Here is a 15,895-nt window from a genome sequence, read left to right on the forward strand (position 1 = left end):
ACAGGTACGTCCCCTTTAAGAAGCGGTGCTGCGGGCGTGCACTCTGCGGGTCCCACGGACTTGATGTCCGCCGGGTGCCCGCGATCATGTCATGGAGAGGTAGAACGGGGGGATGCCTTTGTAAACAAGGCGTTTCTCCATTCTGCCTTGTGACATGACAGAGATTACTGCTCCCTGTGATCGCTGTCATGTGTGTTGAAGCCCATCCCCCACAGTTAGAATCACTCCCTAGGACACACTTAACACCTTCATCGCCCCTAGTGGTTAACCCCTTCACTGCCAGTGGCATTTACACAGTAATCAGTGCATTTTTATAGCACTGATCGCTGTATAAATGACAATGGTCCCAAAATAGTGTCAAAAGTGTCTGATGTGTCCGACATAATGGCGCAGTCACGATAAAAATCGCAGATCGCCGCCATTACTAATAAAATTTTTTTATAAAAATGCCATAAAACTATCCCCTATTTTGTAGACGCAATAAATTTTGCGCAAACCAATCAATATACGCTTATTGCGATTTTTATTACCAAAAATATATAGAAGAATACATAGCCTAAACTGAGGAAAAAAATAGTTTTTTTTATATATTTGTGGGGGATATTTATTATAGCAAAAAGTAAAAAATATTGCTTTTTTTCAAAATTGTCGCTCTTCTTTTTTTGTTTATAGCACAAAAAATAAACACTGCAGAGGTGATCAATTACCACCAAAAGAAAGCTCTATTTGTGGGAAAAAAAGGACGTCAATTTTGTTTGGGTGCAATGTCATACGACAGAGCAATTGTCAGTTAAATCGACGCAGTGCCGAATCGCAAAAAGTGCTCTGGTCAGGAAGGGGGCAAATCCTTTCGGAGCTGAAGTGGTTAATCTTGTAAACAAAAAATTTTGATTTATTTTTTTTTTTTTTTTAAACATGGCTCTGGGACTCCAGTGGTTAAGGACTCCAGATGATGGATGTAAAAATGGAAGAAAAACTGACGTAAACTGAACTGAACTAAAATCTGATGAAAACTGATTTCTCTTTGAAAAAACGTGACTGAACGGATGATACCCATGTGAAAAGGCCCATAGGGGCCTAAAGATTTTGCAGCCTTCCGCTCTAGCTAAGCCAAGACATACACTAAGGCCCCTTTTACACATGCTGTCCAATCAGGTCTGCCTGTCTGTTTGATCCATTCGCCTCTGCCAGATCCAGATGGATTGAGGTCCTATTTTCCATCCGTCTGGTGGATCGGTTTGGGTGGAATCGGATGAAAACACAAAGGAGGTCTGTTTTCATCAGATCTCCCCATAGAGGAGAGCGGGGCTCTGACAGATCTGTCTCGGAACAGTGAGCGGAGACAGACCTTCCATCCGCCTGCTCAGTGGAGATCAACATATCGATCCCTGCTGAGTGGAGTCCGTAAAAACGGACGTGCCCCATGAGAAAGGGGCTGGAAATGTACATATTTTGTTTGAAGAAAGTGACATATAGTTTTTTTTTTTTTTTTTTTAGACTAAGGAGATGGGGAGAGTTTCCAATAAGAAAGTGACTGCTCTGGGCTTCAACAAAATGGAATATTCTTTTGTTAAAGAACAATAATTGTTATCAAGCTGCCATGGGTAAGGTTTTGCCATAAGTTGCAAAGGTAGCCAGATGGGATTGTACACACACAAAAATTATACCCGCTGTCACATTAATGGGGCCATGCTGCAACCATGAGCCAAACACTAAGTATGTGGGGTGGTATTCCCATTGAAAACCCCTGTTTGACAGTCAAAATTCCCCAAAAAACAGGTATCCAGGAGGCCTCGTGGATCGCTTTGCAGAAAGTGATGCAGGTGTAAACTACTGTAAGCCTAGAACAAGCCCTCATTTATCTCTATTTATATAAGCTTTGTGAGGAAACTAATTTCTGTTCATAACACAGTGTTTTTCTATGAGATCAGATCTTTGCACCCTGCCAGCCTTCTAACATAATCAGCCAACGGGTTTTTCAAAGCTGTTAGGCTTAGTTTACAGTTGCATTTGAAGGGGGTAAATATAGGCGGTTGAGTTGCGGCTGCAAAGACAGCCAGACAGGGTGGTACATGCAAAGAATCAGAGCGTGGCAAAAATGATCTCCCTTATTGCATTTTGCTGGTAGTACCGTTCTAGTGAATGGGGCAGTTTCACAACCATGTGCCAAATGCTAGGGATTACTTCCCTGTCCCTGTGTGTTTTTGCAATTTGTGTACCAATGGTACATTTACCTTTACTTCATGCCCTATAGACACAATAAGACATGAGGTAATCTCTCCAAAATTAGGCAAATCCTCTCTTAAACTGGCCATACACTATACAATCTTGTTCCACTGAGATTTTGGATTTTCCCCCACTTTCAGAGGGGCTCGGACACCTGTAAGAGGACCAGCTGTACTGCCTTATCAGTGGAACCGATACTCTTGTGGTTCCCCCATCGGTGTATCTGGCTTCTTCTCCCCTCTTTCTTGCCAGCTGCACTGCAGGGAGAGCCACAGGAGGATCTGTTCCACTATCTGCTCCCCCCATCCCCCCTTACCTCTGCTGTCTGGCCTCCCCTCCCCTGCTTCCAGCTTCCCCTCCTCTCCCTTCCACCGACTGCTGCAGGCACACAGGGGGATTGTTTCAGGATAGAGAGGGGGAAGGTGGAGTGGTTGGGGGGTGGATAGTAAATATCTCATATTTACTGACCCCTTCCTGAATGAATGAACACAATGAGCGATTGGTACCGATCGCTCCCGTGTTCATTCATAATGGAAGCATAGTAAACTGTGTTTAATATGCTTTAGTTTGTAACAGGAAGCCTCAGAGCACTTCCTATTCATTCATCTTCAGTGCAGCTGAGGCACCACAGAAAAGGGACTACGGAGTCTACAGTATGTCCTCAGTCCCTTTGTCTCAAAAGTGAGACCTTTAAGCCCCATAAACACTATCAGATTTTCTGCTGATTTTTGTCTTCAGATTTACCAAAACCATCTAGTGCAAGGGCCTGCCTGATTGCATACAAATTGAAACTCCCAAGGTTTGACCTCATATTATATGGTTTTGGTAAATCTGAAGGAAAAAAACAGCAGAAAATCTTATAGTGTGTATGGGGCTTAAGGGTCTATTTAGGCCCCTGATATTTCAACAGAGCCCCCAAACAAGACAGTTAAAATATTGTGAAAGATAAAAAAAATACAATTCTCAAAAATGTAAAAAAAAAAATAAGTAAAAATTTTGCTCATTCATGCAGTGCCTTGGAAAAGTATTCACCCCTTTAGCATTTTTCATGTTTTGTTGCCTCACAACCTGGAGTTAACATAGATTATTTGAGGATTTGATTTGCATCATTTAATTTATAGAACATACCCACAACTTTGAAGATGTTTTTTTTTTTTTTAATTGTGAAGCAAACAACAAATAGGACAAAATAACAGAAAAAGTCAATGTGCATAACTATTCACCCCTCTAAAGTCAAAACTTTGTAGAGACACCTTTTGTGGCTATCACAGCTCCAAGTCGCTTTGGATAAGTCTTTATGAGCTTGCCACATCTTACCACTGGGATTGTTGCCCATTCCGCCTTGCAAAACTGCTCCAGCTCATTCAAGTTGGATGGTTTGCGCTTGTAAAGAGCAATCTTTAAGTCTGACTACAAATTTTCTATTGGATTGAGGTCTGGGCTTTGAATAGGCCATTCCAACACATTTACATGTTTCCCCTTAAACCACTCAAGTGTTGCTTTAGCAGTGTGTTTGGGGTCATTGTCCTGCTGGAAGGTGAACCTCCGCCCTAGCCTCAAATCACAGACAGAGTGGTACAGGTTTTGCTCACGAATATCCCTATATTTAGCACCATCCATATTTCCCTCAACTCTGACCAGTTTGCCAGTCCCGACTGCTGGAAAAACATCCCCACAGCATGAAGCTGCCACCACCATGTTTCACTGTGGGAGAGAGGCGTTTAGCCTCAGAAAAGAATGTGAGATTTTTATGGTCAGTAAGGATGATAACCGGCACAGAGGTACCTTCGAGGAGATGTCTCCATCTCGTAATTGCACTCTGCAGGTGACAATTTCTTGGAAAAGTAGCCACAAGGATGTATAGCACTCTCAGAGGTGGGACGTTGAGACAGAAGGGGCGCCAACACCAGTCTCAGAAGCATCAACCTCAAGGATAAAAGGTATCGTAGGATCAGGATGTGCCAACACAGGAGCAGAAACAAAGGCAGCCTTGAGACTCTCAAAGGCCTTAACAGACTCTGAAGACCAACTCTGTGGGTTACCATCCTTTCTGGTCATATCAGTCAGGGGTTTGACCAGAGACGAGAAGTTACGAATAAACTTACGATAATAGTTGACAAAGCCCAGAAAACGCTGCAGAGGACGTAAAACCACGGGTCGGGGCCACTGTAGGACTGCTGAAAGTTTCTCTGGGTCCACTGAAAAACCAGCAGTGGAAATTACATAACCCAGGAATTTAACCTGTTCACAATGGAATTCGCACTTCTCCAATTTACGATAGAGATTGCTCTCTCTTCGTTTCTGAAGCACACGACAGACATCTGTGTGGTGGCTCTCCAGGGACTTGGAAAATATGAGGATATCATCGAGATAAACCACCATACATAACTGCAACAAATCTCAGAGGACGTTAATAAATTCCTGGAAAACTGCCGGGGCGTTACAAAGGCCAAAAGGCATTACGAGGTACTCATAATGGCCTGTTCTGGTATTAAACACAGTTTACCACTCGTCGCCCTCCTTAATCCTCACAAGATTGTATGCCACTCTCAAATCAAGCTTCGTGAAAACCGTTGCTCCCTTGAGGTGGTCAAATAATTCCGTAATCAACGGAATCAGATAGGCATTCTTAATCATAAAACTATTGAGACCCCTACAATCAATACAAGGTCTCAGTTCACCACTCCTCTTCTTCACAAAGAAGAAACCAGCACCAGGAGGAGATGAGGATTTTCGGATGAAACCTCGAGAAAGAGTGTCTACAACATACTTCTCCATGGCCTTATCCTCCAAGACCGACAAAGGGTAAACCCGGCCACGAGGGGCTATGGCACCAGGTTGAAAGTCAATTGAGCAATCATACGACTGGTGTGGAGGCAAACTACCAGCTTGAACTTTGTCAAAGACATCGCTAAAATTGTGGTACTCCTCTGGCAGCTAGGAGAGAGAAGAAGTGCACAGGACCTTGGCTACCTTCTGGAAGCATGTCTCACTGCATTGTGGTGACCAGGAGATAACCTCAGCACGGAGCCAATCAAAAGAGGGGTTGTGCCTCTGTAACCAAGGTTAACAAATAACCAGCGGAAAGTTAGGTGAGGAAATAACTTGGAATTGGATTATCTCATGGTAAAGAGCCCCTACGGCCATGGACAACGGAACCGTCTCATGAGTCACATGGGCAGGCTGTAGAGGTCTCCCGTCAAGAGCCTCAATGGCAAGTGGAGTATCATGCAGCTGTAGCGGAATCGAGTGCTTCGATACAAAGGTAGCATCAATGAACAGGCCTGCAGCCCCAGAGTCGATTAGAGCCTGTATCTCGACGGATAACTCAGCCCAAGAAAGGGTGACCGAAACCAGGGGCTTATCCTTCTGGATAACTGGGGACGAAACGACGCCACCTAAGGTCTGTCTGTTGATAGGACCTCAAGGTTCGGGCGTTTCCTGGACGGGTAGGACAAGACTTCAAAAAGTGACCTGCCTGGCCACAATAAAGGCACAATCTCTCCCTCCTAAAGGTTCTCTCATCCACAGAGAGACGCGTGAAAGTGCATGGGTTCACCTTCACTGACCGACTCGGTACCAGGAGGCATGGGAGGTGAGGGGGGCAAGGGTGGGACTGCAAAGCTCGGAGACAAACGTACAGGTGGCTTCCGAAAGCGCTCCTTAAAAGAGTCTTTCTCTGAGTCTGAAGTCAATGAGGATGGCAAACATAATCAGCTTCTCCAGCTCAGTGGGTATATCTCGGGCTGCTATCTCATCCTTGATGGTATCCGAGAGACCATGAGAAAAAGCAGTCACGAGGGCCTCATTGTTCCAAGCAACCTCTGCTGCCAGAGTACACAATTTAATGGCGTAATTGGCAACAGTTCTCGTACTCTGTTTGATGGACATGAGGCACTTGGCAGCAGAAGCGGAGCATGCGGGAACGTCAAATACCGTTTAAAGGAAGCCACAAACTCAGGGTAACTCAAGACCACAGGTTTTTGTGTCTCCTATAGAGGGTTTGCCCAGGCCAAGGCTCTCTCAGAAAGCAAAGATATCACAAAACCTACTTTGCTTCTGTCCGTGGGAAACACCTAGGGCAGCATCTCAAAGTATATCTCAACCTGGTTGAGATACCCTCTGCATTGGACTGGATCGCCCCCAAATCGCTGGGGGGAACGGAACCAGACATACTTCTTATAGAGGTAATACTCGAGGCGGGTGCCTGCACAGAGACTGGAGCAGCAGCAGGGACGGCCTGCAACACAGAGATTCCAGGTGAGCCGTGCGACTCAGGAGCATTTGTAATGCCATGGCAAATTGATCCATACAGTGATCCTATTCGTCAAATCTGGAAAAAATATTACCAACAAGTGGATTGACTGCATCTTCTGAATTCATGGCCTTCGCTTACTGTCAGAAACCATGAATCAGACCGAGACAGAAGTACAGTTAAATCACACTTGTTTAATAATAAAAGTAAATAGAACAAACGTAGTCAAAACATAGCCAAAGTTCGGTAACTGGAATGGATAGTCAGGGATCAGTGTAGTAAAACGGCAAGCAGGATCTGGAGCCAGAAGGGATGTCAACCAAGCAAGTCTCAGGCAATAGTCTCCAAAACAGGCAATAGAACCAAAACCTCCTCCTTATTCCAAAAACCCGCTACAAAACAAAAGGAGAGGAAGAAGTGGATAAAATTTAATTTATGATAAGAGCACTTTTTTTCACACTCTGGTGTGGGACTCTTATTGGTAAACTGGAAAATTATTAGTCACTAAGTAAAGTTCTGTATTTGAATTTGAGTATTTTTGTATGAATTCAGTGTGTGAGCACCGGAACTTATTTTTATGTTTATGATTATCTCTGTGCTACCGATTGGTGCAAAACAATAGGTAATTTTCCTCCCTGACCAATTGACTCAGTTTGATTGAATCTGATCGTAACTGAGTCTAAATTGATTGAAAGGGAAGTTATGGCTATTTGATAGTTTTCAGATTAAAGAGACAGTAACCGCTGTAGTTATTTTTTTCCCCTTTTTTTTCTTCCCTGCAAAGTAAAGGCATAATGTGCTAGTATGCATCGTATACTAGCATACCTCCCAACATTTCGAGATAGGAATGAGGGACACCTACTACCAAACGTATGTAGGCATAGGACACACCCCCTGCCACACCCTCTTAAAGGAGAATTAACCAAAAAAAGGTTAATCAAATCCACAAGGGCTTTTTTTTTACCACTACTATTCCTTTATATATGCTTTTAAAATCTACAAATGGAGCAATTTAGAATTTGGATGAAAGGTTTAGCACTGGGAAACTTTTTGAAAGATAAAAAGTGCATTTTATATACTATATAGATCAGACCAAAATGAGGGACAAATGAGGGGGAAAGGACAGAGGGACATTGCTCCAAAATCAGGGACAGTCCCTCGAAATCAGGGACAGTTAGGAGCTATGTACTAACACATTATGTGACACTTACCTGCAAACGAAGCCCACGTCGTCCCCGCTGCAGGCCGCATCCATCTTCATCCTTCTTTTTTCCGGAGCCATGGACTCCAGCTGTGTGACTGGCCGGAACCATGTGACGGTACTCCCATGAATTTGTGCAAGAGCCGCCGGTCACTGCATGTGTTTTTGAAGAAATGGCACAGGCAACCATTCCTTCAGAGCGCATGCGCAGATGACATCATCGGCGCAGTATACAGATATTTACAGTACCTATAGGTTCAAATATTACAGGGAGGTTTACAAACTCTTTAAGGCCCCTCTCACATGGGCTGTCCAATCAGGTCCGTCTGTCAGTTTTTCAGGAGGACCTGATCGGACCCTCCATTCTCTTTATGGAGTGGCGGATGTCACCCCACCATCCGATCCGATCCTATCTGCCAAAAACGGATGGTGGTCCTATTCCCCATCTGTCTGGCAAATGGGATCGGATGGAAATGGAAAGGCGGTCCGCTTGCTTAGCAGGGGATCTCTCTGCTATGCAGAGCAAACACGGGCACAGTCCCGCTCTCTTCTATGGGGCAATCAGATGGAAACGGGACGCCTCTCCATTTCCATCTGTTTGCCACATAGAAGAGAGCGGGACTGTGCCCGTGTTTGCCCTGCATGGCAGAGAGATCGCCTGCTGAGCAAGCGGATTCCACTTAGCGGAGGCACCTGTGTGAAAGGGGCTTTAATCATTTTGATCGAATCATGGATCAATTGAAAAAATGGGAAGTGTGTATGGCCCTCGTTGGAACTACCATCAACTGTGTAGTGTAAGGGCCTGTCTGATGTCATGCTAATTGGATGGATCGTTTAAGTTTGTCCTAATGTAAAGTTTTGATAAAGCTAAAGGAGATTGTACAATCAGATTGTAGTGTGTATGGCCAGCTTTAGGACTTTTTAATCTCTCTGAATAAAGGAGTGACAGACTTCAGAACTGGGCAGTTTAGTATTCCCCTTGTCCCCACCTACAGTATTTTTTAGTAATCAGGTGACAATGCACCGCCTATGCTCTATCAAAGCCAGCAGCCAATGGACTTTAACTGGGGTGACGTAGAAGGAAGTGCAGTACAAGCGGTTGGAGTTTTTGATAGGTTGGAGATTATGATAGAACACTGTCGTACAGAGAGCGCACAGATTGACAGCGGCACGCCCCTATCGACGTCCCTGATTGGCTGCTTAGTGACGTGCGGGTGTAAGTTGGGAGTGGTGATCCGTGCGCGCCGCCGTTCCGTTTCTGTTAACGCTTCCGGAGCCGCCATACGTGCAGTCAGTGAGCGCGTCCCCGGTTGTTCCTGCCTTCTGACACCTCAGCTACTCCGCAGCCCGACAACATGAATGAGGAGTACGACGTCATCGTGCTCGGTACCGGCCTGACGGTGAGAACGCGCCCGGACAGCCGTCCGCCTTGTAGTCCTTTACTCCTCAGCAGAGCCGGGCCTACAGACGGTGGACACTCCCCACACGGTCCGGCCCTGCTGGTGACAGTGCACACAGCGCCGTGTCTTCCCTGGACGGTGACCGGCCGCCTCCCTCATACAATGGCGGTCGGCTGTGTGCACTGACTGCACCTCTTCTAATCTACATCCTGTCCTTCTGTATAGCTATGGAGGGGAGGTGACAACCTTTCATCTGTTGGGGTTCCTTTCTTACAGGTGGTCAGAGGGAGTGGTAAAAATGGGCAATTGATCAGCAAATTTACCGCCTACCTAATGGCGCTCATTGGAGTACATGTTTGCTGCGGCTGCAGTGATTTGCAATGATTTTTAACCTGAATTCCATGGCATACTATGTGTTAAGTCCAACCAGGTGCACGCCACCTCCCGGCTCATCTTTAAACTGGTGGCCCCCGGCACACGCAAATATGCGACCTCTTGGTACTGCATGTTTACGTTCAATAGTGCAGAGCGTGCACGGTGGGCGCTCCTTACTGGCGACTAACGGAAACCTCCCAATCATGGTTTGCGATTGGGAGTTTTCCAATCATGTGACAGCCAATCATGGTGGTCATGTGGCCAAAAGCCCCGCCTCAATCAGCTGCAACGCCACATCCCGGGCTCCTCCTTTATCTTTGCACCGAGCGCACGCAAATATGTGGCTTCTCTGCGGCAGGGCCTTGGCACTTAAAAGCCACAATTATTAAAATCCATTTTGTACACCAAATGCTTTTGCACACAGAAACTGAGATGTTACCGTTTTTAAAGCGGGATTCCGGCCGTAAAAAAATTAAAAGTCAATAGCTACAAACACTGTAGCTGCTGACTTTAAATAACTGCTTACCTGTCCTGGGTACCCGCGATGTCGGCCGCCCGAGGCCGGCCCGTCCCTCGGCTCTCGGGTCCCGGCACCGCCATCCTAGGTAAGGGAAACAGGCAGTGGAGCCTTGCGGCTTCACTGCCAGTTTCCTACTGTGCGAGCGGCGCTCTGTCAATGCCCCCGTGGTGTTCTGGGAACACACACAGTTCCCAGAAGACAACGGAGCAGAACACGCCGCGGAAGAAGCAGATTAGGAAGACTGCCTACCAACAAGGGTTTATGTAAGTTTAAATTTTTTTTTTTTTTTTTGTTCAGGGTGGCCCTCCACTTTAAAAGGAGCATTGACATTACTCTCTTGTAGAGCTGTGGGAGGGGCTCAGCAGGCTCCACCCACTACAGGCTGCATGAGCAAAAACTACAGGAGAGGGCAGAGACCAGAACAGTGACCCTGCCCAAGGAAAGGGTGGTAGTGTCTGGACTTTTTTACAGGAACACACTGGATTACTGCACAGATATGGAAAAAATATACAAAGCACTCGGATTCAAGAAGAAATACACATGGCTCTTGTATTTTGACAATATTTGCTTATACCAGAGTTCAGTTTTAAAGTAGAACAGAAAGTGACACTAAACACAATTAAAGAGAAAGAAAAATCTGTAGCATCAGTTGTATTGATCTTTGTCCCTTGTAAAAGAAGATTTAGACAGCACATCTGGAAAAAATGTTTTAAATTCTTCCCTGCTCCAGCTTCCTTTAGGAGGATGACAACATTCATTATGTAGGAAGGTAGCCGCCCTCCTTGGCACACCCCCATACTGCATGTGATCCAACTGCGCATGGGTTCTTGACATCATTCATTCTGGTTCCTCCCTCAAGTTTATCAATGGGTGGTTTATTGTGCTTCCATGTGGCAACACTGGCTGTGCTGCATGTAAAAACACAAACTACCCATTGATAAACTTTGGGGGGGATCCACAACAGATGTCAGGGACACATGTGCAGTTAGATCACAATGGCTCTTAGGTGATGTGCGTTGTGCACAGGAATATACATGCGCTACTCTCACTCGGTGAGTGGAAGTTAGAGTAAGGCTGCTTTCACACTGGGGCGGTAGGGGGCGTCGGCGGTAAAACAGCGCTATTTTCAGTGCTGTTTTACCACGGTATTCGGCCGCTAGCGGTGCGGTTTTAACTAGAGGTCGACCGATATATCGGCCGATATTTGGCGTTTTTTACTTAATCGGCATCGGCCGATTGTGCTGATAAAAAAGGCCGATTGTAACTTCAGCCGTGACTTGCAAATGACTTCTGTAATAGAAGTTAATGCAAGTTTCCTGAGGTTATCTGTGGAGAGGATTCTCTCCTCCCTGGGCAGCCTGCCAAGTCTGATAAGAAGATACATTGTATCTTTTCAGGTTCTTTTTATCAATAGACTGAACTCTGTGTGTAGAAGTTCTCAGTTTAACCATTTAAAGACTAAATCTTTTCTGACACTTGTTGCTTACAAGTAAAAATCCAGTATTTTCTGCTAGAAAATCACTTAGAACCCCCAAACATTATATATATTTTTTTAGCAGAGACCCTAGGGAATAAAATGGTGGTTGTTGCAATATTTTATGTCACACGGTATTTGCGCAGCGGTCTTTCAAACGCAATTTAAAAAAAAAAAAAAATACAGTAATGAATTAAAAAAAAACCTAAGCAGTAAAGTTAGCCCATTTTTTTCGTCCAAAAGTTTTGATTACCTGTTTTTGTGTATTTAATATTTAAGATAGTTTTTTTTTTTTTTTTTTTTGTTTTCTAAATTATACATACAAGTGAACTGATTGGAGGTTTGTTTTGTTTAATGTTTAAATGAAAAAAAATTCTGTATTACTTAAGGCTGCTTTCACACTGGAGCGGGCATGCGTTGATGGTAAAACGCTGCTAGTTTTAGCGGCGCTTTACCGTCATTTTAGAGGCGCTATTCGGCTGCTAGCGGGGCGCTTATAACCCAGCTAGCGGCCGAGGAAGGGGTTAAATGCGCCCCTGAAGCGCGGCTGCCAAAATGCTTTGCAGGCGCTTCGGCAGCTGTGCGCATTCATTTCAATGGGCAGGAGTGGTGGAGGAGTGGTATACACCGCTCCAAAGATGCCATTTGTAGGACTTTTTTTTACATCCTGCCAGTGCATCGCCTCAGTGTGAAAGCACTCAGGATATCACACTGAGACTGCAGGGGAGCAGTTTTATAGGCACTTTGCAGGTGCTATTTTTAGCCCAAAAGCGCCTGAAAAACGCCCCAGTGTGAAAGGGGTCTAACTGTTAGATTTTATGAGATGAAGGGAAAAAAGAAAAAAAAAAAAAAGAAAAAAAAAATCGGCCAAATATATCGGCCCAAAAAAATCGGCATCACATATCGGCCACCGCGATTTCTAAATATCGGCATCGGCCAGAGAAAAACCCATATCGGTCGACCTCTAGTTTTAACCCCCCGCTGGTGGCCGAAAAGGGGTTAAAACCACTCGTATAGCGTGGCTATAGCCGCGCTGTCCCATTGATTTCAATGGGCAGGAGCGGTGAATACACCGCTCCAAAGATGCGGCTTGCAGGAGATTTTTTCTTCTCCTGCCAGCGCACCGCTTCAGTGTGAAAGCCCTCGGGCTTTCACACTGAACAAACAGCGGAGGCTGTTTTGGGGCGGTTTGCAGGCGGTATTTTTAGCGCAATAACGCCTGCAAACCGCCCCAGTGTGAAAGGGGTCTTAGAGAGCCACACTGGGGTACATACAAGGGGCCCAAACAGATCTGTTTTATTTTTTTTCATTTTCACTAAAAGAACATAGTTTCCAATATTTTGCAGGATTGGAGGTCGGTTTAGGCTGAATCATTTAGTCTCACTTGAAAGAATTTTTTTTTTTTCTTTTTTTTGAATAAAGAAGTCAGGTTTGTTTTTGTTTGTTTTTTTTTTGTTTTTATTTTGTCCCATTTAGAGGGATTTTCCTTCACTTCCTGTCCCATAGCTAAAATAAGAAGTGAGAGAAAATCCCTTTAAAGCGAGGAAAGTACCAGGTATTCACCAGAACTAGTCTCCATTGGATATATCCCCCCCATTACTGTTTGGTGACCCAAAATTTGTGCTTTTCTTTCACTTTCAGTGCTTGGATATCAGTACTTGGATACTTTCTATTACTCTCCCTTCCTTCACTGTGTCCATGCCTGCTGGCAAGAATCGCCTGACTGACTTTTTTTTTTTTTTTTTTTTTTTTTTTTTATAACATTGTTATGTAGAGCTAATCAACTAAGCTAGGTGTAGAGCTGGACGATTTTTCTCCCAAAAAAAAATCTCCTGCCCATAGCGGTGTCGGCGCCGGTCCTGGGAAGCTGCAGTCAGGAGTTTTTAGGTGCGGCTTCGCCTAAAAACTCTTGCCCGCAGCTCCTCAGGACCGGCACGGTGTCGGCACCAGTCCTGGTGAAAAGAAATAAAAATCTAAAAAATTGATTTGCTGTAGATTTGACCTCTCAGCTCGATTCAAGATTCAAATCGATTTTTTTTTTTTTCCCCCAGCCCTAGCTAGGTGTATAGGTAAACACTAGCTACATCTGCACATTAAAGTATCATTAAACCAGGGCTTGAAAATTCCAGGTTGCCAAGTAGAAATTGCATCCTGGTGCCTGGGCTTTTGTCAGCTGTCTGCATCCGCCTCCCACTTGCCCACCAAGCTATAGCCAAAAGATGGCTACAGCACGGTTGTCCAGTTCTAGGAGGACACATTGAGCGCGCTCTGTGATCGCTGTGCCCTTTGGACACAGCTGATTACAGATCGTGGTAAAGGGCCAATCACTGCAGCCCTTTACCATCTGATCAGCTGTGTCCTGTCGCATCTGATCGCATGTAAACAAAAGCCAGTTATCTGCATTTCCTTTCCTCATCGCTGTTAGAGTGAGGAAAGGAAAACCGATAATGGCTATCCTGTGACAGGGGACTGATAATCAGGGCACTCTCATTAGTAACAGAAATAAAGAAAAAGGGTTTTTGTGTTTTTTGTTTTTGACAAATTTTCTGTCTTTTCATTTGTTTAGCAAAAAGTAAAACCCAGTGTTGATTACCACCCAAAGAAAACTTTTTTTGTGAAAAAAAATGACAAAAATGTTTGTGTTGTATCACTGAAAATTGGACTGAGCAAGAAGGGGGTGAAAGTGCCCAGTAGGCAAGTGGTTGAAGAAAACTGACTTTTTTTCAGCTGCATCCTAGATTCAAGCTCTGCGTTAAACCCAAAATATTTAAAAATGTCTTTGCATGCTGTTTTGCAATGTGTACATGTCTTAAGAATGATCATATTTGTTTTGTATATAGTAAGGCCTCATGCACACTGGATGATTTGCAAACTCATGTAGTGTTCTGGGAAAACAAATGCTTGCCACTTGTGAAAAATTGTAAGGCCGGCTATACACTGTTCGTATCTTGGCCAGTTCAGCAGGAACCGGACGAGAATTGAACCATTAACGGGCAGGCTGCATGCACCAAGTTGATCAATCAACTTGGATACAACCAGCCTGCTAGATTCTCTTGCGATTATCACTAGCGGCTTCAATAGCCGCTAGCAATAATCACTGTTTTCTTCCGGTGGTTAGAACAATTTTATTCTGGCCATTGAAATCAATTAAAGCGTTTAACCCAAAAAAGAATGGATCTTGCTCCTTTAACCACTTCAGCCCCGGAAGATTTTACCCCCTTCCTGACCAGAGCACTTTTTGCGATTCGGCACTGCGTTGCTTTAACTGACAATTGCGCGGTAGTGCAAGTTACACTCAAACAAAATTGATGTCCTTTTTTCCCACAAATAGAACTTTCTTTTGGTGGTATTTGATCACCTCTGCGGTTTCTTTTTTTGTGCTATAAACAACAAAAAAGTGACAATTTTGAAATAAACGCAATATTTTTTACTTTTTGCTATAATATCCGCCAAAAATATATAAAAAAAATTCCCTCAGTTTAGGCGGATATATATATATTCTACATATTTTTGGTAAAAAAAAAATCGCAATAAGCGTATATTGATTGGTTTGCGCAAAAGTTATAGCGTCTACAAAATGGGGGATAGTTTTATGGCATTTTTATTTATTTATTTATTTTTTTTACTAGAAATTGCGGCGATCTGTGATTTTTATCAGGACTGCGACATTATGGCGGACACATTTGACACATTTTTGGGACCATTAGCATTTATACAGCGATATAAAAATGCTCTGATTACTGTAAAAATGTCACTGGCAGGAATGGGGTTAACAGGGGGCGATCAAGGGGTTAATTGTGTTCCCTAGTGTGTGTTCTAACTGAAGGGGGGAGGGGACTGTGTAGGGGAGATGACAGATCGCTGTTCATACTCTGTATGAACAGATGATCAGTCTCTTCTTCCCTCAGAGAACCGGAAACTGTGTTTACACACACAGATCCTGGTTCTCGGTGTGTCAGCAGCGATCGTGGGAGCCCGGTGGTGATCGTGACCACTGGGCACTCGCATCTGATCCGGGGTTGAGCAGCGGGCGTGCGCCCTTAGTGGCCACAGGGCGAAGTGACGTTGCATAACGTCGTTTTGCCTAGAGCTGGGCGATTTTCTCCCAAAAAAATCTGCTATTTTTTTTGGACACCGTGCCGCGCCTGAGGAGCTGCAGGCAGGAGTTCTTAGGCGAAGCCGCGGCCTTGCCTAAAAACTCCTGCCCGCAGCTCCCCAGGACTGGTGCGGTGTCAGTGCCGGTCCTGGTGGAAAAAAAAAAATCTAAAACGATTTTCTGAAAATTTGAATTGATTTGACCTCTCAACTCGATTCAAAATGAATTTTTTCCCCAGCCGGGCCATTCTGCCGCAGTAGACCTGCGGCGGCTGGTCGGCAAGTGGTTAAAGCATGTTATTTGACACATTGCTTGTCCTGTGTCGTTTAGTCCCTAAAAAAAAAAATG

The 15,895-nt window shown here is 44.6% G+C and overlaps 1 protein-coding gene across 1 annotated transcript in view; it reads left to right on the forward strand.

Moving 5' to 3' along the window:
- Positions 1-8,903: 8,903 nt before the first annotated feature.
- Positions 8,904-15,895, forward strand: part of GDI2 (GDP dissociation inhibitor 2) — a 59,068-nt gene continuing 52,076 nt past the window's right edge. The window contains exon 1 of the mRNA XM_073619394.1: positions 8,904-9,082. Within this exon, the coding sequence (XP_073475495.1) occupies positions 9,038-9,082 (45 nt within the window). The 5' untranslated portion in view covers positions 8,904-9,037. The remainder of the gene's footprint in view (positions 9,083-15,895) is intronic.

The sequence above is a fragment of the Aquarana catesbeiana genome, linkage group LG03 (genome assembly GCF_042186555.1).
Source record: "Aquarana catesbeiana isolate 2022-GZ linkage group LG03, ASM4218655v1, whole genome shotgun sequence".
NCBI lineage: Eukaryota > Metazoa > Chordata > Amphibia > Anura > Ranidae > Aquarana > Aquarana catesbeiana.